The 22,584-nt window shown below is 40.7% G+C and overlaps 1 protein-coding gene across 2 annotated transcripts in view; it reads left to right on the top strand.

Moving 5' to 3' along the window:
- CCDC88A (coiled-coil domain containing 88A) overlaps positions 1-15,459 on the top strand; it is a 552,486-nt gene extending 537,027 nt beyond the window's left edge. For both annotated transcript variants that reach the window (XM_030196448.1, XM_030196447.1), the window contains 2 exons: positions 9,042-9,143; positions 14,339-15,459. In XM_030196448.1, coding sequence (XP_030052308.1) covers positions 9,042-9,106 — 65 coding nt within the window. In that variant the 3' untranslated portion in view covers positions 9,107-9,143; positions 14,339-15,459. The remainder of the gene's footprint in view (positions 1-9,041; positions 9,144-14,338) is intronic.
- Positions 15,460-22,584: the final 7,125 nt, after the last annotated feature.

The raw sequence follows: 22,584 nt of genomic DNA on the forward strand, positions 1-22,584 counted from the left end.
TCTAACTTCATGTGATTGTCTTTTCACATAATCCTTTGCCAGAAAGCTAACAGGCTGTTTCTCACTGCTTTTACTTCTAGAATATTCATCTGTATTTGTCTTTCATAGACAGAAATTTGTGAGCTAAAATGTGATGGTCCTCATCACAGCAAACTCATATCCATCAAAATTAATTTTCTTCTTGGCCGTGGTCATTGTTTCTCTTAATGTATCTGTTCAGTATCCACCAGGTGAGAGACCTAGTATATTTCTTGAGACATCTGAAAACTCCTATTTTGGTGGGGGCTTCCACTGATTTGACAAGTGTTACGTCTGTGCTCACCTCGCCCTCTGGTGGCCAGAACCGGTGGCTGCTATGGACTATCACCCGTTCCAGACTTTCGCCTAGTCCTGATCTTCCAGGCTGCTGGATTTGTCTGTCTTCTTTGACCCTGCACAGCTCCTGTAGTGGCCAGGTGATTGCTGAGCCTCAGTTGCTGCTGGGCTTATTAGCCATTTGGAGACGCTCTGCCTTTGCCTTTGCATCGTCTAAGGCTCTGGTATGTTGGTGCTTGTTGCACTTCAGCCTGAGTTTGTTTCCCTGTTCTAGTTTCTTGCCTGAAGTACTTGCCTGTTTCTAGTTAGTCTATGTTTAGTTTAGGGTTTGCTTGTTTCTTAGTCTTGCTCTTTGTTTGTAGTTCTTTGTGTAGTGCTTAGGTTTCTGTGTTGTCTGTCTTCAGTGGCTGCTTGCAGCTTTTAGTTCTTTCCCCTGTTTGTCAGTGTTTGTTTCCTTCTTTTGTGGCTGCTTGCAGCTTCCAGTTTCGGTCCCCTAGCTTGTCCTTTCCCTGCCTTGTGCTGTGTTGTCTCTTCTGTGAGTCCTAGCCCTGTTTCCTGCCTTGCTGCCCATGTTTATTCCTTTTCCCTCTGACCCTCAGTTCCTGTGCTGCCTAGCTGTTATCCAGCCCTGTCCTATAAGTCCTGCCAGCAGCCAGGGGCTCAACTCCTGGTGGAAGGTGGCCATGTGCAGGTGAAGCCTAGCTCTTTATCAGACTTTTGCCTTGCCTCTGGGGTGGGGTGGTTTTGCCTACCCAAGGGCTCACAACCTAGTTTCCAGCTTTGAGAACGTGACAACAAGAGACGTGGAGGGGCATAATCAAACGGGGCCGGCCACCTCTAAGGCTGGCCCCGTAAAGTGGCATACCCGACCGCATTATCGAAACAAGATGGCCGGCCATCTTTCGTTTCAATAATACGGTCGGGGCTGGCCAAATCTCAACATTTGGGCCGGCCTTAGAGATCGCCAGCATTAGAAATGGCCGCCATTGGTTTTTGCCGATAATGGAAACTAATGGCGGCCATCTCAAACCTGGCCAAATCCAAGCCCTTTGGTCATGGGAGGAGCCAGCATTTATAGTGCAGTGGTCCCCCTCACATGCCAGGACATCAACCGGGCACCCTAGGGGGCACTGCAGTGGACTTCACAAATTGATCCCAGGTGCATATCTCCCTTACCTTGTGTGCTGAGCCTCCCCCAAACCCCCCAAACCCACTACCCACAACTGTACAACACTACCATAGCCCTCAAAGGGTAACGGGGGGCACCTACATGTGGGTACAGTGGGTTTGTGGTGGGTTTTGGAGGGCTCCCATTTACCACCACAAGTGTAACAGGGGGGGGGGGGGGGGCTGGGGTCCGCCTGCCTGAAGTGCACTGCAGTACCCACTAAAAACTGCTCCAGGGACCTGCATAGTGCTGTGATGGAGCTAGGTATGACATTTGAGGCTGGCATAGAGGCTGGCACAAAAATGTTAAAAATTTCTTGGGGGGGATGGGAGGGGGTTGGTGACCACTGGGGGAGTAAGGGGAGGTGATCCCCGTTTCCCTCCGGTGGTCATCTGGTCAGTTGCAGCACTTTTTGAGGCTTGGTCCTAAAAATAAATGGACCAAATAAAGCCAGCCAAGTGCTCATCAGAGCCAGCCTTCTTTTTTCCATTATCGGCCGAAGCCGGCCATCTCGTAACCATGCCCCCATCCCGCCTTCCTTACCCTGCCGAAACGCCCCCTTTAACTTTGGCTGGCCCTGCGACGGAAAGCAGTTGAAGCCGGCCAAAATCGGCTTTCAATTATACCGATTTGGCCGGGTTTAGGAGAAGGCCGGCCATCTCCCGATTTGTGTCGGAAGATGGCCGCCCTTCTCCTTCGAAAATAAGCAGGATAGTAATGCTCTCATATAGAACATGGCCCATAGTGTCATTTCTGTCATCACCACTAAGAACTCTCGTAGGCATAGGAAATGTAGTGTTGTGACTGCTCTTTGAGAACATAGGTGTCTGGAATCATACATCACCTAATCATCTTCAGAGATCTTTTTCACTGCACTATTACCATATTTTTATGAGTAACAAATCTTATTTTCAGATAACACAAATATAGCACAGGCATAACTTCTTGTAATGATTAGTCCAGCTGTAATACTGCACATATTCACAACACTGTCTTTCCTCTATTGGTGAAGAAAGCAATATGGTTCTTTTCAAAATATTGTTCAGATAACGATGAAGCATTGCTTCCAAGATACCACATTTGTGAACAGACTTCATCTTGATGCCAGAATATTTCTGCTCTGCTAATGAAACTATCTTGTTGCCTGATATCTAGGTACTTCTGATTATACTGAGTGACAGGATTCCAAAAAGCACCAAAAAGTCTTCTGAATCACATGTGTGTTCAGTCTCTTGAGGTCCATCACTAATCAAAACCCTCCTGACTTAACAGATGAAATCAGGAATCCATGTGCCTGTGTCTACTGATGCTTTACGACCTTCCTTATCACCTCTCTCATTTATTTATTTCAATATATTTGATATACCACCTTTAAATACATATTCAAACAGTTCACTCAAAGCAGTTCACAGTCTGTTGTATTACCAGAACATAGAACAAAGGTAACAAAGTTACAAAAATAAACTTCCTTTTCATCCATACCAATCCAGTCCAGAACAAATGGGTAATAATATCCATCTACCAGCGGATGGAGACAGAGAAAAAAAAAAGTAGTTCAAAGCAATTCACCCCTTAAGGGTATTATGCAGCCTGGAATGTTCAATATTTTTCTCCGTCTCCAATCAGATGTTTTTCGGATCATACAATTCCTCCTTGGTGCTGGTCTGCCAGCTCCTGACCTGGTTTTACTATTGACATCGGTTGAGCAGGGGATTACTGCTTGGCACATTAGCTCTTTCATGATCTAAAGTTTCAAGCTAAGCTAAGATGACACCCAGTGGTGCTGGGTCCCTCAACCTCCAGCTGGGGTGACACTTGGTGGTTCCGGATCCCTCCCTGCCCCCCCTCCCCAAGCTACTCTCCTCTCAGTTTTCCCATAACGAGTGTAAAATGAGGCAAAGGAATGGAAAAGAACAGGATATGGGGGTTTTTTGTTTACATTTCTTGCAAGTTTTCCTCGGTGTTCAGTAATTCACTCTCAAACATTTATTTATGGTGCATAGATCTCCGCAGCTTTCGGTCTTAATTGCCTGCCTTTCAACAGTCGCAGCAGCCTCAAGAGTATGATCAGCAGGAAATCAGGAGCTGAGGTCTCATGTCCTTCTCAAGTCCGAAGCTTTTTCCTATCTCCTTTGCTGCACATGGCAACATTTTCACTTCTCCCATATCGTGCAATAGAAGTATTCTCAGGCCTCCAGTGATGTGCTAGGGTGGTATTCTCAATGGAGTTATTCTCTTCTCTCATGGCCTGGGCATTGGCAGCCTTCTCATGTCTCATATATTGTGCAATGGGGGCATTTTCATGTCAGGTCTCCTGTCTCGGGGGGAAGGGGTTCATGTCTCATGTATGCCACATTGTCAGTTTCGCATGTCTCAGGTGCTTCACAATTCCTTCTCATTTACTATATTGGGTGGTATTTCCCTAGATTGTGCAGCATTGGCGTACTCTAATTCTCTGCCACAGTACAAGCGTCCTAGGTGGTGACTGCACCTTCTGGTACTGTGCACTACCAGTGGTCTTCTCTGAATTGTGGTGGCACCAGCTTCCTGTGACGCATACTAGCAGAACTTGGATGTGCTGTACTCCAGCAGCAGCACAGCGTGCTGTGAAGGGCCTCACAGCACTATGTCCTGCATATTGGCACTAGTCCCATGGTCTACACTACGACAGCCAACACTCGTGCAAGCCATAGTGCTAGCTATCCCGGGGATGTCTAATGGCACCTTGTTCGAGGTTGCTGTATTCTCTATTTCTTCTGATGCATAAAGGCAACATTGCTCAGCTTGCTTGGGGCCAGCACCCTCCTTGATGCAAGTTGTTCCATTTGCTGGGAAGCTCTTCACCACTGGTTTCCTGGCCTGTATTTGATCAGTAAATTTCTATTCTGCTCTTCAGCAGCACCTAGTTTCTATGGGACTGGTTGCCTTTCCAGCATTCTGTCTTTGCACGCTGGTGCAGCTATTTAGCAACTGCTTGCTAGGTTTTGTTGTAGTGGTGGCCTTTTTTGAGCCGGCATGGACTCTTCAGTCTAAATCAATTACTGCACTTATCTTAATAAAAGCAGTTCCAACACCACATGCAGGACCCCTAGCGTGCTTTTATTAAGATAAGTGCAGTAATTGATTTAAACATGAGATTAAAAGTTTGTAAGGTGAAAATGAAATTTAAATAATACATTGGACTGTAAGACTGATGATGTTGGTAAATCATGAGCAGAGATGGCTCATGAAATGAGTCACCACTGAGGTCGGATCAAGCTATCTTTATTAGCATTTAGTTATTACAAATTTCAAGGTTAATTCAGTGTTGAGCAATATTGTTGTGAGTGCTCCCACTGTAGACGTGACCTTATAAAGTTTGCACAGCTATGTAGTCATTTATCAACATACTGGTATCTGGTACTTCATTTCGGTTTTTGTGTTCCACCCTTTTCAGGTCCAGGGTGTTGTCTTAATCTCCCCTAGGAAGTTAATAAGGGATACCTTGCTCTAACCTTTTAATATTTTATTCTCACCCTACCAGGGACACCATTTTGCTACATCCCATTTGTTCTGGACTGGTCTGGTAGGGATGAAAAGGAAGGAAAAATTATGTTATTACCTGATCGTTTTCTTTCCTATAGTCCTACCAGAGCTGTCCATAAACCCTCCATGTCAGGTGTTGGTTCTGCTCTATGTTTATTCACAGGTGTCATCCTTTATGTTTACCATGTCATCAAAGTCGATGCCACATGTCTTCTGACTCAGTGAATTATCTGTATGTCAGTTGAGCATACACCTCACTAAAGGATCAGATTTGGCAGTCTTCTAGCCTTTTCAGTTTTCACTGTGGTTCAGTGGACACCTTTTGAGCACCATTGCTTGGCTTTTCGAAATACTGAACATTCCAGGCTACATGATAGCCTTAAGGGGCGAATTGCTGGAACTACTTTTTTTTTTTCTGTCTCCATCCTCTGGTAGATGGACATAACCCTTTCATTCTGGACTGATTTGGTAGGAGTAAAGGAAATAAAATTATCAGGTAAGAACATAATTTTTCATTAAACAGACACAAACGGTGTGGGATTGTAATTGTACAATAATAATAATCATCCTTAAACAACAAAACCAGAGATACAAATGGAAGGGATTCAGGGCTATCCAAACTAAATTTAAAAACTTGTCTAAAAAGCCAAGTTTTAACTCCAGATTTAAAACTCTTATAAGAAGAATTAAAATGACATTTCACAATGTAAGAGCAGTCTGTTGCAATGTGTCTAACCAAACCTTTCTTGCCATTTGTCATTTGGAGCTCTGGAGTAAAACTAACTTGAGCTGTGAACATTTTACCCCATTTAATATCCATTCATCTCAGTCTGCTTCTGCTTCCTGTGTGAAAGGAGCATTCCCTGCTTCTGCATCCCTCTTTTTCTCTTGACTCTGAAAGGATGTGGAGCTACAAAGCGTGGGTTTCCTATAGACCTCTGACACGGTCTTTAAGGAAACAACCTCTGTACCTTTCTCTCTTGTAACAGGAGTCTTCTTACTCTCCTGCCAGAACTTTTACAGTCTTGTCCAGATCTGAATTGAATAGTTAGTTACCTTCAAAGGGTAACCTTGTCAAATGTACCTTAAATAAAATATCTACTAGCCACTGCTTTAGCCAAACTGATCAGACTGGCATCCTCATGGACCAGGCGAGCCAAATCCTTCTCTTTAACTTTCTGTGGAGTTTACCTTCCTCACTGCAAATTCAAATTTAAGTTAACTTGGACCTTAGCAGTCTACGTCTATGAAACCAACAGGTAGGCTAAGGTTACGGATCTGCCAAATCTCTCTCCAAGAACAGCATATTAAAAGGGCATGGCTAAAAGAGGAAGCTATACATACTTCAGCAAAGTGGAACTTATAGAAATTGCTGTGAGGAAATTTTGAGCTATTGCTTTGAACTACTGCTATTTAGGGGTTAGATGTCATAGGTTTTGCCTGGCACTGGATAGTGAGGAAGCTGTTGATTTTGGCTAGAACTTAGACACAGATATTTTACTTTTGGATTATTTCTGTAATTCCAGTTTTTAAATGACCATTACTTGTGCTACAGCTGCCTTTATTTGAATGTAAATAAACTTTCAAAGCAGATGGGACTGCTTCCCATTATGTCTATCCACCCTAGGATAGCCAGCCCAGAGCCCCTTTAGAATGATGGAGATCTTTAGACTTCAGTATAACACTCCCCCTACTAATAGGAACAGGATAGCTCAAGCACTGTGTTACAAAGCCTGTCACTTCTAGGTCACCAGCTCAAATCTGAATCAGAAGGTCTGATCAGAATGGGGTCAGCCTTCTTCTCATCCTTAGGTTCCTTTGCCTCCAACTCTAGAACCAATACCACCTGCCTAACTGCTATGACTCTTGAGTTAGAGCATGCACAATCCCTCCCCTCCCCCCCCCCCTTCTCCCTTTTCTAAGAATACTAAAGTGCCATCTTTGGACAGTATGCCATTGAGAAGAGGAGTAAGGAGATTTGTTTCATTTCTATGTGGGGAAGGAGCCTTTGGAGCTTTTATTAAGTGATTTGGATTTTGCATAAAAATCTTATTGAGTAGTCCAACATTTCTCAGTATTGCCCTAAATACCTTCTACAGTTTTATCCTTTACATCCTGCGCGTTCTCAAGTCTGTTATCCAGAGGTCTTTTGTCATTCTGTGATCTGCCTTGTCTTGACCATGCATATTGATCAGGGATGCATCTGTTCCCCCTACAATTCATGCAGAGATAACTCCTAGTCCTCTTTCTGCCCTCCAGTTTCTTTTTTTGGGAGAGATAAACAAAGAGCAATCTTGAGTAAATTAAATAAGACCTGTTGTCCTTGAACTGGTACAGAATACCTTAGTACTGTATACAAGCATCTTTCTTCAGATAATCCTTTCTCTCTGAAGAGCAAGTTGGAATGATGCTATTTCCGACTGAAACCTTAGCTCATGAACATCCAGTGTTCCCACAGGAAACAGAGGTGAAGGTGGCTGTGATGAAATTTTGGATTGGGGATTGAAGTCCCACAAGCCCTTTGAAGCTCCAATACAGTACTGTCTGTCAGACATACCATGCAATCGTTTTGACTCTATAGACAGGCGTCCACTGTGCTTCAAAAACCACCAACCTGATACTGCTACTACAGAGCAATGCACAGGCTAACAGAGAAACGGCAGCAAAAGGAAACCTGAGGGAAGCAGATACTCTCTTTCTGAGAAGACTAGCTTCTGGGTAGCACTCTGTTGTATGTGATAGAGACTGGTAGAAATGTAACAAAATTCAAAATATCCACCTCTTATTGTTTTAATGCTTGTAAATTGTGTAAAACTTCAGACTAACTCTACAGGAATAGAGCCCGTTCATTCTGGTTAAAGGTAGATCTTTTTTTTCTGTCATTAAAAATATATTTTCTTATAAAACATATTCAGAAACAGAAGGGAAGGTATTAACCTTCTAGATTATTCATTTTAAATGGCAGTTCTTCAGTTTGCTTGAAGATTCGTTGTAAGTTGGTGTAGAAATCAGATCTTGTATTTGCATGTTCTGCTGCATGCTGCAACCAATTCCACTCCAGCAAACTAAATGCTGTAAATATGCAGTACTCTAGTTTCTTTTAAAATAATTTGCACCTCTTTTTAGTATCAGAGTTTAATAGTGTAATTTAAGCTACATATACAGGTACACAGTCTCTTATCTGAAATTCCGATAACTGAAAAAGTCTGAAAACCAACATTATTTTTCATGGAGGTTGTCTATACACCAAAGATTACATCTGGTGCCAAACATGATACATGTTCAACCCAAAAGAGCTGCAGATTCCCCTATGGGTAACAGAAGTAGAAAATGAACAATGTTTACCAATTAGTACTCATAAACTGTGCAATGCTTTCACTAAGCTCCTAATCCCTAATCTTCCTGACTACCATTCTGAAGTCCAAAAAAATTCCAAAATTGAAAATGTGTCTGGTTCCAAGGATTTTGGATAAAGAATTGTTTACCTGTATTTTAGATATATATTTGAAAATAATTTTTAGATACATGTTCAAAGTAATTGTTTCTGTGATCTTATATAAATGAGCATATCTCTCAACTTTTCCTAAATTTTACTCCCAAATTTGTACTGTATTAGAATATGGTCATTCCCTCTGTACCACCAAAGGCTAATCATGTCAGAATTGATGACATTTTAAAGTTGTTTAGTGAAAATATTATGGGAAGGAAATTTGCATATTTCTGCAGTGTTCTGCCCAGGATCTTTTGAATAGGTGTACACCTGACGTATTTTTACTGACCATCCAGCTAACATAACAGAAAATGTTATAAGACTGTGCAGTACTCTCCCCACCCCCATCCAACTGGCCAAAATTTATGGGGAAAACAGTTTTCTGGCTTTATCTTGTTTTTCATGAATTTATATTTCCCAAATTTGTCTCTTGATAGGTTGAGAGTTGTGCACATAAGCAGAAGGGATCACTTAAGTTAGAAGCATCACTCACTAAATGAGCCAATAAAATGAAGCAAATGACAACATACTTTTCTCCTGCAGATGTGGAAGCTACACAAGAAATGAGAATTTCAAAAGGCAGGTCTAGGGAGCGGCAAAGCTCCTAATTCTAGTCATTTCACAACATGTGATGTGAGCAGAGTGGTGAGTTTCCTGCCCAAACTGTAAATGAGATTCCTATAATCTCATTTAACAAAAACTAACAGCATTACATGGGGAAAATATTGCCTTGTTGCATTAACAGACATCATGATTTGCTTGTTTAATTTACTTTTCTGCCTTGTTTTCTAGTAAAGTTTATTTATTTATTTATTGCATTTGTATCCCACGTTTTCCCACCTCTTTGCAGGCTCAATGTGGCTTACAATACATCATGGATAGTGGAAGTAAGAAGAGAATAGATATTTGGTATTACAGAAGGATTTGGGGTTGCATGGTAATAGAATACATGATAGTAATATAACAAAAGGCATTATAAAACATTTCTGGATATATGTGGGGAGTATCACATGTGTTGATCTCTGTGGTATATCTTGTCAAAGAGATGGGTCTTCAGTTGTTTTCGGAAGTTGGTCAGTTCATAGATTGCTTTTAAGTTGTGTGGCAGCGATTTCCAGAATTGCGTGCTCATATAGGTATTTTAGACCTTTACAGTTGGGGAAATGGAGATTAAGGAATGTGCGAGATGATTTTTTTAGCATTCCTGGGTGGTAGGTCTATCAGGTCTGACATGCAGGCTGGGGCATCACCATGGATGATTTTGTGAACTAGGGTACATACTTTAAACATGATGTGTTCTTTGAGTGGGAGCCAGTGTAGCTTCTCTCGTAGAGGTTTTGCTCTTTCGTATTTTGGTTTTCCGAATATGAGTCTGGCTGCCGTGTTCTGGGCTGTTTGGAGTTTTTTTAGTATATGCTCTTTGCAGCCTCCGTAGATTGAGTTGCAATAGTCTAGATGACTGAGTACTAATGACTGTACCAGATTACGGAAGACGGTCCTTGGGAAGAATGGTCTTACTCTTTTTAATTTCCACATTGAATGGAACATCTTTTTGGTTGTGTTTTTCACTTGATTTTCAAGTGTTAGATGCCGATTGATGGTAACTCCAAGGATTTTTAGGGTTTTCGAGATTGGTAGGTTTAGTTTTGGTGTATTGATGGTGGTAAATTTGTTCGTATTGTGTTGAGAGGTGAGTATTAGGCATTGGGTTTTTTCTGCATTAAGTTTCAACTGAAATGCATCTGCCCAGGAGTGCATGATGTGTAGACTTTGGTTGATTTTGTTGGAAATTTCTTTTAAGTCTTGTTTGAATGGGATGTAGATCGTTACATCATTAGCGTATATGTATGGGTTGAGGTTTTGGTTTGATAGTAGCTTAGATTAGGTTCTTATACTTTTTGCCTGCCTGGGCAGGGAATTTTTAGTCTTTTCATTTTTTAACTCTTAAGACACTTATCTGTTTCGTAAGACCTTTTGTTTTAATTTTTAATATTCCTACATAGTTTTCTTTCCAACCATCTCTTTTAAAGAAAAGAAGAACTTCCCTCAACAGTATGTTAAAACATTTTACAAATGTTGCAGATAAGATATTTCAGTTCCTTAGAGAAGTAGTTACTAATGTGTAACATACAATTTTTTCATTGTCAGTGTATTTTGGTGGTGCAACATGAGCAAAGTAATAGTGAAATTAAAAGCACTTCAATATTATGCAAATAAGATAATGGCACCTTGAGTTATGTGCACTAATTTGGCCACATGGCCAAATTGTGCACATAACTTAATTAACAGGCAATCAGCGCTAATTGATACTTAACCAATTAGCGGCACTAATTGGCCTTAATTAGCATTTATGCATACAACTTTCTAGGTGTATTTACAACGCGATGCACATAAATTCTAATGCGTACAGTTGAAAGGGGAGCATGGAATGGGCGAGTTGTGGGTGTTTCAAAAAACTATGCACACTATTATAGAATACACCTGATCTGCGCCTACCTTAGGCGCAGGTATTTAGGCCTGGTTTTAGGTGGCTTAAATGGGTGCACCTAAATTTTAATTGCAAGAACAGCACATAGGCATATTCTATAAACTATGCCTAACTTTAGGCGTAGTTTATAGAATCGCGCTAACCACTTGGGTTTTTGGTACCGATTTTTAAGGCCCCTTGTGTTTAATTTTGCAAGCTGGAACCACGAGCAATCCCTAGTCATTCTTGATCTGTCAGTTGTTCAGATTAAAAACGGCACTGGTCAAAACTTTGCAGTAGTCTTTCCAGGGGCGTAGCTACGGGTGGGCCTGGCTGGGCCCAGGCCCATCCAATTTCAGCCCAGGCCCGCCCAGCGCCAGCCCCAGCTCCCATTGCTGGCCACTGCTGCTTTTCCTGTTGAGCAGCAGGGTCGGCGCTACAAAAAGAAGAAGCGCTAACGCTAATGACAAAAAATGTTAAAAAAAAAAAAAAGCGCAGCACCAGCAGACACTGTCTAGGCAGCCTTGAGGCATTGGCTGCTGGCTCGCAGGCTCCTCCCGTCTCCTACGTCACTGCCCCTGGAGCGACGCAGGGGCAGTAACGTAAGAGATGGGAGGAGCCTGCGAGCCAGCAGCCAATGCCTCAAGGCTGCCTAGACAGTGCCTGCCGGTGCCGCGCTTTTTTATTTTTTTATATTTTTCGTCCTTAGCGTTAGCGCTTCTTCTTTTTGTAGCGCCGGCCCTGCTGCTCAACAGGAAAAGCAGCAGTGGCCAGCAATGGGGCCTCAAGGAAAAGAGAAAAGAGGAAAAACATGGAAGGATGGGGAGAAAGAGGGAAAACAGATGGAAGGGTGGCAGAGAAAGAGGGAAAACATGGAAGGATGGGGAGAAAGAGGGGAAACAGATGGAAGGATGGGGAGAAAAGAGGGAAGACAGATGGAAGGATGGCAGAGAAAGGTAAAACAGATGGAAGGATGGCAGATAATGAGGGAAAACATGGAAGGATGGCAGAGAATGAGGGAAAACATGGAAGGATGGGGAGAAAGAGGGAAAACAGATGGAAGGATGGGGAGAAAGAGGGAAAACATGGAAATGGGGAGAAAAGAGGGAAACAGATGGAAGGATGGCAGAGAAAGGGAAAACAGATGGAAGGATTGCAGATAATGAGGGAAAACATGGAAGGATAGGGAGAAAGAAGGAAAACATGGAAGGATGGGGAGAAAGAGGGAAAACAGATGGAAGGATGGGGAGAAAAGAGGGAAAACATGGAAGGATGGGGAGAAAGAGGGAAAACAGATGGAAGGATGGGGAGAAAGAGGGAAAACATGGAAATGGGGAGAAAAGAGGGAAAACAGATTGAAGGATGGCAGAGAAAGAGGGAAAACAGATGGAAGGATGGGGAGAGAAAGAGGGAAAACGGATGGATGGGGAGAGAAAGAGGGGAGATGGATGAAAGGATGCAGAGAGAAAGGGGAGAGACTGGAATGATGTGGAGAGAGAAGGGACACTGAACAGAAAAGGGTACAGAGATACAGAGACACTGGTTAGAAAGAGGGAGAGAGAGACATTAGATGGAAGGATCAGGAGAGAGGGTAGATGGATGGAAGGATGGGGAGAGAAAGAGGGAAGACGCTGGATGGAAGGGTAGGGAGAAAGAGGTGACACTGGACAGAAGGATGCAGAAAGAAAGAGGGGAGACTACTGGAAGGATGGGGAGAGAGAGGGGAGACTGGAAGGATGGGGAGAGAAAGAGGAGAGCTGCAGGATGGAAAAGGGGAGTAGTGAAAGACTGGAGAATAAGAGGAAGGGGCATGGGGAGAACAAGGGTGAGAAAAAGATGAAAAGCCATAAGTAGATGAAGGAAATTAAAGAATGGATAGTAAGAATGAATTAAATCAGGACAGAGAGAGAGAGAGGCAGAAAAATATTGAAGAAAGCAAAGAAAAAGGAGAGAAAAATGACAAATGGCCAGGAAAACCTGGCAGAAGAGTTAAGTGAATACGAAGGAAAGCAGAATCAAGAGACTGGGAGCGACACAATGAGAAAAAGTAAATGGCCATACAAGAAAGGTAACAAAAATAATTTTATTTTTAATTTAGGATAAAGTAATATGGTACCTGTGTTAATGAAGTTTCAGGGACCAACTGAAAAGCAGCACTTTACCCTGTGTGACAAATGCATCTGATTAGCGTGACTAAATTTTGCTGGGGGAGGGGGGTAGAGAGAAAATTTTGTGCCCACCCACTTTGGGTTCAGGCCCATCCAAAATTGGCAGTCTGGCTACGCCACTGAGTCTTTCAGTACTACTAGTAGGGTTGAAGCTGCTTGACCCATGAGACTACTGCCAGGAGTCAACAGATGCCATTATGAACCCAGGCAGCTGATGAGATGGGAAGGACTAGGGATTGCCCTGGGCTCCCCTCGTCACTGGGTAGAGGATTCTGAAGAGGATCAGATGGGATTTGACTGTTGGGAGGTGGGATTGTGGTTGTGGTTTGGATTAATGTATTCCACTACTGGCCCCAGTTAGTGGACCTGAATTAGGCTATTACTGAAGCCAATGTTCCTGGCAGCAGCAACACAAATTTATATTTAGCACAGGAGTCACTATCCTGAAGCAGTGGCATAGCCATCAGTGGACAGAAGCCCACCCACTTTATGTTCAGTCCCACCCAGCAGTGGCACACCTCGTCTGTGTAGCTGGCAGGGATCCCCAAGCCCCGCCAGCTGAAGATATTCACCGGAACCCTCAAGCCATCTGAAAACTGTGACAGTGGGTGGCCATGCTCCCAGCCGCCTACCCCTGGCACCCCACTTCACCTCCACACATGCTCAGTTCATGTATAAGAACTGAGCATGTACAGGGGGGCATGCAGTGGCTGCAGACTGACACAGTATTCAGATGGCCCAGGGATTCTAGCGAAAGCAGTCTTTAACTGGTGGGGCTTCAAGATCCCCACCAGCCAATGAGCCAAGGTATTAATTTTTAACATTTGGTGGGCGTCTAGCGGGGGGGGGGGGGGGGGGGGGGGGGGGGAGGTGGAGAAGAAATGCATGGGCCCACCCGGAAATTGCCTTCTGGATATGCCATTGTCCTGAGGTGCACAGGTGACTGCTGTAGTAAAATGAACTATTTTACTGAAACTTAGTAACCATCCCTATTAATATTTAGAATTCTGTTCATCTTTATTTAAAAAAAATCTGTTGCATGTCATTAATAGAAGGGCTTATTTCCAAGTCCATATGACTTAAAGAGTTTTGGAAATAAGCCCTTCATTCCTTCTTTTACTAACTTTCTCTGCTTTTTACTTCTCCATCTCTTTATACTTTTCTCATGTTTCTTTCTTCTCTTTCTGCCTTTAAACTAAAAACAGAGAGAAAAGTGCCCTTCAGTATCACAGGGAGAAGCCTTTATTTCTGAAGTAACAAGACACTCGACAATAGAAACATTAAAAGCGTTGAGAACTTTTAACAAATCGCTGAGAGCAGACAAGAAATCCAAATCTTCATTCCTTGAATCAAGGAGCTCTACTGGAATCTGCTATTTAGAGGGGCTTTTGCACATTGTTGAATAACAGTTCCACTTTTTACAAGGATTATGCATTTTAAAGTATCACAGACAACTCCAGGAATAAACTATCTTTCTTCATTTGTACATGAGAGTAGCTGAGTGTACTTTTTCTGCTAATGATTAACACATTTTTAGCATTCTGTAAATTTTAAATACATGCTGTTGTATTTATAGAATGTCATGTAAAGGACACAAGCTTACTAGCATGTTCACTGCCTTACATGGTTAGTATACGCCATAGGATCATGCTCTTTAAAAGGATTGTGCTAATTAAGACTGTACTGCAATTCAATAGTATTCATTTAAACAGCACACAATTTGTCTTAATTCCAATAGAGAAATGCATGTCTGTCCTCCAAATAAATGACTTCAGCTACATCCTTAATTGTTGCAGTTTTCAAACTGTGGATGAAGGCTGAAAAGTGAGTCCCAGTGAATGTACAGATGGCTCCCATGGGAAAGACCATTGTGGTCACAACTAGAAACAGCAGTACAAAGCAGAACAGCAATTTGTAAATTACTTTAAACATACATTTCAGTTTATATTTTCATTACCTTATCTTGTAAGAAGCCCTGTAATTTTATTAAAGCTCAAAAGTGTGTCCTATATTAGAAACTGTGGGAACCACCATGGCTGGAATGATTTCTTAATGGGACTACAACTCTAGAATTTCTTCTAAGGTGTTTTTTTTTCCCTAAGAATATTAAGGGGCATTCCCAAAATAGAGAAAATTGATATATTTAAACATTTATGTTTTAATTTAATTTAGTGGGGTTTTTTTCCTTGTTTATGTTTATACATGAATGCTATATGTTGCCTTCATGTTTCCTTCTTTAAGAGAACAATGTAAATAATGTTGAAGAGTCTACATCTTACCAAGCATTTATTTACTATTATAGCTGCTATTATGGTTATCATTTATTAATTATGTTTTGTTCTTTACACTCTTACATTAAAGTTGATAAATCTGACTAGTTTGTGCTAATTTTTGATGTACAAGATTTTGTAAAGCGCATATTGAAGACAGTAAAATATTTATACAAGATACTTCTAAAATTATTCACTAGATATATAACTATTTTATCTTCTCTGAAGCTGAGAACACCAAGGTAATGTCATCAAGTTTATTGAGTTCATCATCTAACCTGTTCCAAGTCTTTTGTCTGCTCCTTTGTACATTGGGAGAGCAGTTTCCAGCACTCAGAACAGGGAGAAAGTGGCCTCTGTAAACCAGACACTGGTGGGTGACATCACTAACTGCATTATTTAAATGTGTGCTGCCTCCTGAGTCTTAAATTCATCATATGCAGTAAGTCTACTTCCAGACATTATTTCACACTAGTCTAAAAATGTTTTCCCAATTATTCACAGTTAATTGGCTATGTATTACTATTCTATGTCAAATATTAACTGGTTCTCCCTTTACCACTTTAGAAACCTACTTTAATATCCTAGTCATTATTTCTAACAGATTTAAAGTTAAAGCAGGAAACCACAACACACAATATAACAAATTCAATTATTGTACTCAACTAAATCATACACACATCAATCAAATAACACCTGACTGAAAGACACCATACTCAAAAACAAAACATAACCCTTTCTCAACAAAAAAAAACATCTAATGTTAAATGCAACACTTATTTACACCAGTCCCAATGGGATATGTTAATGCCAGATCTATAATAAACAAAACACAGATAATCAGAGAATGGCTAGAAGAACAATTAGACCTCCTATTGATTACTGAAACCTGGTTACATGCGCAAGATGATCCAATATTAAATGAACTATGACCCCCAAGTTGCAAAATTCTTCACCAAGCTAGAAAAGGGAAAAAAGGAGGAGCCATTGCGATAATATATAGATCCTTTTTCAAAGTAGAACTGATATCTCATATTAACTCCCCTACGCTCGAAACGATTGCTTGCAAAATCAACAAAGACATTCTTATCTAATCTATCTGCATCATCCTTTTTTACCGCCCACCTGGGATATGGCAACCAACAGAAAACATCTTCACTGAATTTGTATCAAACATATGCACTAAATTTGATAATGTCCTACTAATAGGGAACATCAATTTACATCTAGATAATCAGAATAACAGTAATACAAAAAAATTACTTGACTTTTTAAACTACTGGCAATTTATTTATTTTATTTAGATCATTTATACCCCGCTTTTTGCCACGTAAAGAAGCCCCAAAGCGGCTTACAATGAACTAATGAAAACAATTACAATGACAGTAGAGAGGGCAGAAGGAAAGGGAATATAAATACAATGTTTAAACAAATAAGCAGACAGGGAAAAGAAAGTAAAGAGTACAGAATCAGATCTTGACTCGCTGAGACACATTAAGGCAGGTAATCAGATCCTGCGAATAGGACAGGGTTGCCAAGAGGAAGCAGGGCCCCTTCAACATGTAGCACTCTCCAAGCACAAAGCAGCCGCAGATGACCAGCAGCTAACATCACCGAGGACGACCAACAACATCGCCAAGGATGACCACCCCGGTCCAGCAGCAAAGCCTTTTGAAAACTGTCTTTGGGTATAAAGGCCCTGGACTTTTTGCTCTGTTTGGCACAACCATTCAGCAATTCCTCTCACAATAAAGGTCACTTACTTGACCTATTAGCCTATAAATTTACAAACAAAAACAACTTTCATCTAAGTAGCCATACTTGGACTCAAACTCCCTGGTCAGATCACAGTAAACTCAAGTTTTCTCTCTATTGGAGGGAAAATACAAAATCGATACTACGATTCCTCACAAAACTAGAGGAAAAATAAATACCACAAGATTCTAGTCTAACATCTTGAATAATCCTGCTCTTCCTCCAGCAGACAATAACAACTTCATGATTAAATGGGATGACCTATGCAAAAATGTCTTAAATAACATAGCTCCCTTCAAATCTACATCCAAACCAACCCAGAAAATTTCACCTTGGTTTAATCAATCAATCCTTCTTTTGAAAAGAAAATGTAGAAAACAGGAAAGAAAATGGGCTAAAGACAAATCAAACGAAAACAAATTAACTTGGAAAATTGCCATCAAAACATATAAAAATGAGATCAAAATTGCAAAAGCTCAATACTATAACAAAATAATTGGTGGTAATTTCCTTAATAACAATAAACTTTTCAAGCTGATAAAAAGCCTATTATCCACGAAAGAAACCCACAACCACAGAGTCTCCACCAACAGCAAAGCAACTGGCTACGTTTTTCGAACAAAAAATAGTTAAAATCAGAGGAGTCCTCAAATTAAATGTCAATCATCAAGATATTTACGAAAAACAGTCAGACACACATACAGGAATAGCCACCAACAGAATCTGGTCTTCCTTCCAACTACCAACCCCATGACACAGTAAAACATTACCTCCTAAAATATTCAAACTCACACTGCATACTAGATCCTTGTCCTAGTTACCTTATGAAGGAAGCTCCTAATATATTCATCAATCTGCTTCAACAGCATATCTCCTTCCTACTATTCCACAGCACTTTCCCTGATAATAAAGGCTCTATTATCCAAACACCAATACCAAACAACAATTCAATCACCATAACTGATGTAACAAACTACAGACCAGTAGCCTCCATTCCTTTGATGATAAAGGTGATGGAAGGAATAGTAGCAGCACAAACTATGATACTCAAGTTTCCTCAGTAATCACAAAATGTTTTAGGTCTCTTGGAAACTTAAAAGGATCAGACCCTATTTCTCATCAGAAACATTCAGACTATTGGTACAATCATTAACATTATTCCAATTCGATTATTGTAATGCCATATATGCTGGCTGTAAGGAGTACCTGTTGAAAAAAACTCCAAACAGCTCAAAACACTGCAGCCAGGTTCATATATAAAATCTCTCGTTTTGAAAGTGCCTCCCCTTTTTTAATCAAATTACACTAGCTTCCCATAAGCAAGAATTACCTTCAAATTATGTACCTTTATCTTTCAAATACTAAATGGCACAGCTCCAGACTATATGGTACCATTAATATACTTACCTCAAAGAAACACTAAATATGAGGCAAGAAATTATCTCAGACTACACCTCCCAAATTGCAAAAAAGTGATCTACAAAACTGTCCACTCTTCAGACTTCACTTACCTAGGATCCAAATGGTGGAACTCCTTACCACCCAAAATAAGAAATATACAGGAATATACTAGATTCCGCAAAATCCTCAAATCGTTCCTATTCAAACAAACCCTCACAAAGAACAACTATATCTCAAACAATTAATTATTACCTGAATTGGTTATTACTCTATTCTATATCTCGCTAAAGGGAAATTCCAAAACCCAAAAACAAATATTTCTATCTACCCAACCAGGTTTGGAAGTACTAAATATGTATAGGAATGTAACCCACCTTAAGACTCTAAAATCCACAATCGGGATTTAAACTTATTACCAACCGAGAACCTCAAACCACCTCATGGGAACCTTAATGCTACTTGTGCCTGGTTCACCACTCTACCGAGGAGTAGGTTACTATCATTGGTTCAAGTGCGGGGGAGTAGAGAAAAACAACCAACCGAAAAAACTCAATCTAATTTGAGAAAACCGGATGGTTTAAAAACTCTTGACCCCCGACACTGACATACCAAAAAAGAGCCAAAAAGTAGGTAAACCACCCCTATTCAAAAATACCAACCCCCCATGGTGCACCTTCATAACACCCTGGTCCTATAAACCCCTTATTTTGGATCTTAAGTAGAGGGTAATTTCAGTTGCTTAATAATGAACCCGTTCTCAAAAAGTCCAACGTCACTTATCTGGTCGTTGTGAATCCAGGGCTCAAAAGAAACGTCAAACCAGGCTGCAAATAGTCCACACTGGAGACGGTACTCAATTGTTCAGTTACCAATGACACCTCGCGTGTCTAACTTCGTGCCTTTCTTTGTGCTTTTCTTCCGACAAGTGCGCCTTGTTTCGCCGCTATCTGGCTGCTTCAGGAAAAAGAACTTTTTAACATTCTCGGGTCCTCCTCGAGACCTCAGCATATAACCGAACGTATTCTCAAATGTTCACAGCATACACTGTCAAGATGGCGCAAACACAATCTTTAGCCAACCGGGAAAAAAACCGGTCGCGTTTTAACTACCAAATTGGAAAGCCCCGCCCCTGCTGAAAGCTACTCCAATCAGTTCCTTTGTATAACTGATAAACTTAATAGTAGGCGTTCCATTCTATGTTACGGTTCAAACCCTTAGGTTCTACCGTCTGTAACAAGTAGATCCAAAACTGTTCTTTCCTCCATAGTATAGTTTTAATATCCCCCCCTCTCTTACCCAATATTACCTGGTCAATGACCATGCAGGTTAATTGTTCAAACTTGTGTTGGAATTGCACACAATGACGTGTCATTGGTGCTTCCATTTTAGATTTCGTTACACAATGCCTGTGTTCGATAACCCTAGTTTTAAATTGCCGTGTAGTGTGGCCCACATATATCAGACCACATGGACACCAAAAGGCATAAACCACATTCATTGACTCACATGTGGTATTCTGTCTGAGCTGAAAATTTTTGCCTGTTGTGGAAGAAAAAGTAGAACCTTCTTTAGTTAGAGAACAAATTGAACAATGTCCACATTTTTGATGACATCCTACTGAATTTTGTTTTTGTGTCCAAACATCCGCATAACTGAATTGATCTTGTAAATTTCTGTTACGAGAAAAAGACATCATTAAATGATGATCAGAGAATGCTGGCTGAGTAGCCATAATGTTCCAATGTCTTCTCAAAATTGTAGCGATTTGTGGAGAACGATTGGTGAATTTTAAAACACAAGACGTAACTTTAGAATCACTCTGTTGTTGTGCGTTACCAAGGTACCTTTCTTTCGGTGATAACAAGAATTCTCTATGGTTGTTGAGAGCCCGTTTATAAGAATGTTTAATAAGTTTATTGGGGTAGCCTCTCTCTTTGAATTTGGACTGTAATTTTTTAGAGGATTCCTGATATTGTTCTGCCGTATCACAAATCCTTCGGTAACGAAGAAACTGAGAGAACGGTAAACTTTGCTTAAGATGGTAGGGATGCATGCTATCGTACCTCAATAGTGAATTCCTATCGGTACTTTTAACAAAAACATCTGTTTTTAGAGACCCACGTTCCTTTGTAATAAGAACGTCCAAAAAATTAATGAACACCGGATGGCAATTGCTCTCAAATTTAATTGTTGCATGACATCCATTTAAGCCAGTAACAAACTCTTCCAGTTCTTCCTGCGAACCTTGCCAGAGAAGAAAAACATCATCAATGTATCTACCCCAATATTTCACCTTTGAATACCCTTGTGCCGTATACACATATTGTTTTTCATATTGTCCCATGAAAATGTTTGCTATTGAAGGAGCAAACGAAGCGCCCATTGCTATGCCCGAAGTTTGCAAATACAGATCATTATTAAAAATGAAATGATTATTAAATAGGGCAATCTCTACCAATTGCAATATAAATTTAGTAGGCACTGTATGTGGACGAGGGCGGTCTTTTAACGCATCCTCTACTGCCTTCACGGCTTCTTTTTGGGGTATTGCGGTGTAAAGAGAGTGTACGTCTAGCGTCACTAATACTGTCTCCTCATCAATATTAAGCCCCATGAGAATTTGCAAAAAATGGGACGTATCCCTAATGTACGCTGGTATGTTCTGCACAAGTGGCCTAAGAAAACAATCTGTGTATTTACATGTTCTTTCTAATAGGGAATTCCTGGAAGAAACAATAGGCCTTCCTGGAGGAAAGGTTAGATTCTTATGGATTTTAGGGACCGTGTAAAAAATAGGTGTTACTGGATGTACGGGACAGAGATATTGTCTTTCTTTTTTAGTCAGGAAACCAACTCTCTCTGCTTCTTTCGTTATTTCCTGTAACTTGCTTAGTAATTCATAAGTAGGATCTTGACTTAACCTACTATACGTGTTGACATCCGACAACTGTTGTTGTATTTCGTTAATATAATAGTCCCTATCTAACACCACCACCGCACCACCTTTGTCCGCTTTTCTTATAACTATAGTTTTTTCATTTTTAAGCGTTTGTATCGCTTTGAATTCTTCTCTAGTCATATTGGTCTGGTTGTTATATTGTATTGTTTCCATCGCTGCCACATCTCTAAGGACTAATTGTTTAAAGATCGCTAAAGCTGGATTTACAGGACCAGGGGGAACCCATGTACTTTTAGCTACACAATCTGAAAAACCTCGTGTAGAATCTTGAGTTTCATTGAAAAAGATCTTTAACTGAAGAATTCGTAAGAATTTTTCAAATTCTGCACGGAATTGAAAAGGTAAATGTTTAGAAGTAGGAACAAAAGACAGGCCACAGGACAAAACAGACTCTTCAGCTGATGTTAATGTGTACTTAGATAAATTAATCACAGCGAGTCGTCTCGTCGTCGTGTTCTCATTCCTCCTCTGTAACTCGGTTCCCCTCGATTTCTGACTCTCCAGTTCCCTCGTCCTCGTTGATTGGTGCGTCTGGTGGTCATACCTCGAAATCGTTCCCCCTCCGATTGGTCACATCTCTCTTCTTCACCACTTGAAGAGGTAGATAATTGAAAACCCACTTTTCTACCTTTCTCACTCGCTAGATCAACATTTTTAGGTTTCTGCCAACTATAGACATAACCTTCACTATAGTCCTTTTGATCTCGTTGAATCTTATTAAACATTCTTATAAACGGGCTCTCAACAACCATAGAGAATTCTTGTTATCACCGAAAGAAAGGTACCTTGGTAACGCACAACAACAGAGTGATTCTAAAGTTACGTCTTGTGTTTTAAAATTCACCAATCGTTCTCCACAAATCGCTACAATTTTGAGAAGACATTGGAACATTATGGCTACTCAGCCAGCATTCTCTGATCATCATTTAATGATGTCTTTTTCTCGTAACAGAAATTTACAAGATCAATTCAGTTATGCGGATGTTTGGACACAAAAACAAAATTCAGTAGGATGTCATCAAAAATGTGGACATTGTTCAATTTGTTCTCTAACTAAAGAAGGTTC

The sequence above is a fragment of the Microcaecilia unicolor genome, chromosome 3, assembly GCF_901765095.1.
Source record: "Microcaecilia unicolor chromosome 3, aMicUni1.1, whole genome shotgun sequence".
NCBI lineage: Eukaryota > Metazoa > Chordata > Amphibia > Gymnophiona > Siphonopidae > Microcaecilia > Microcaecilia unicolor.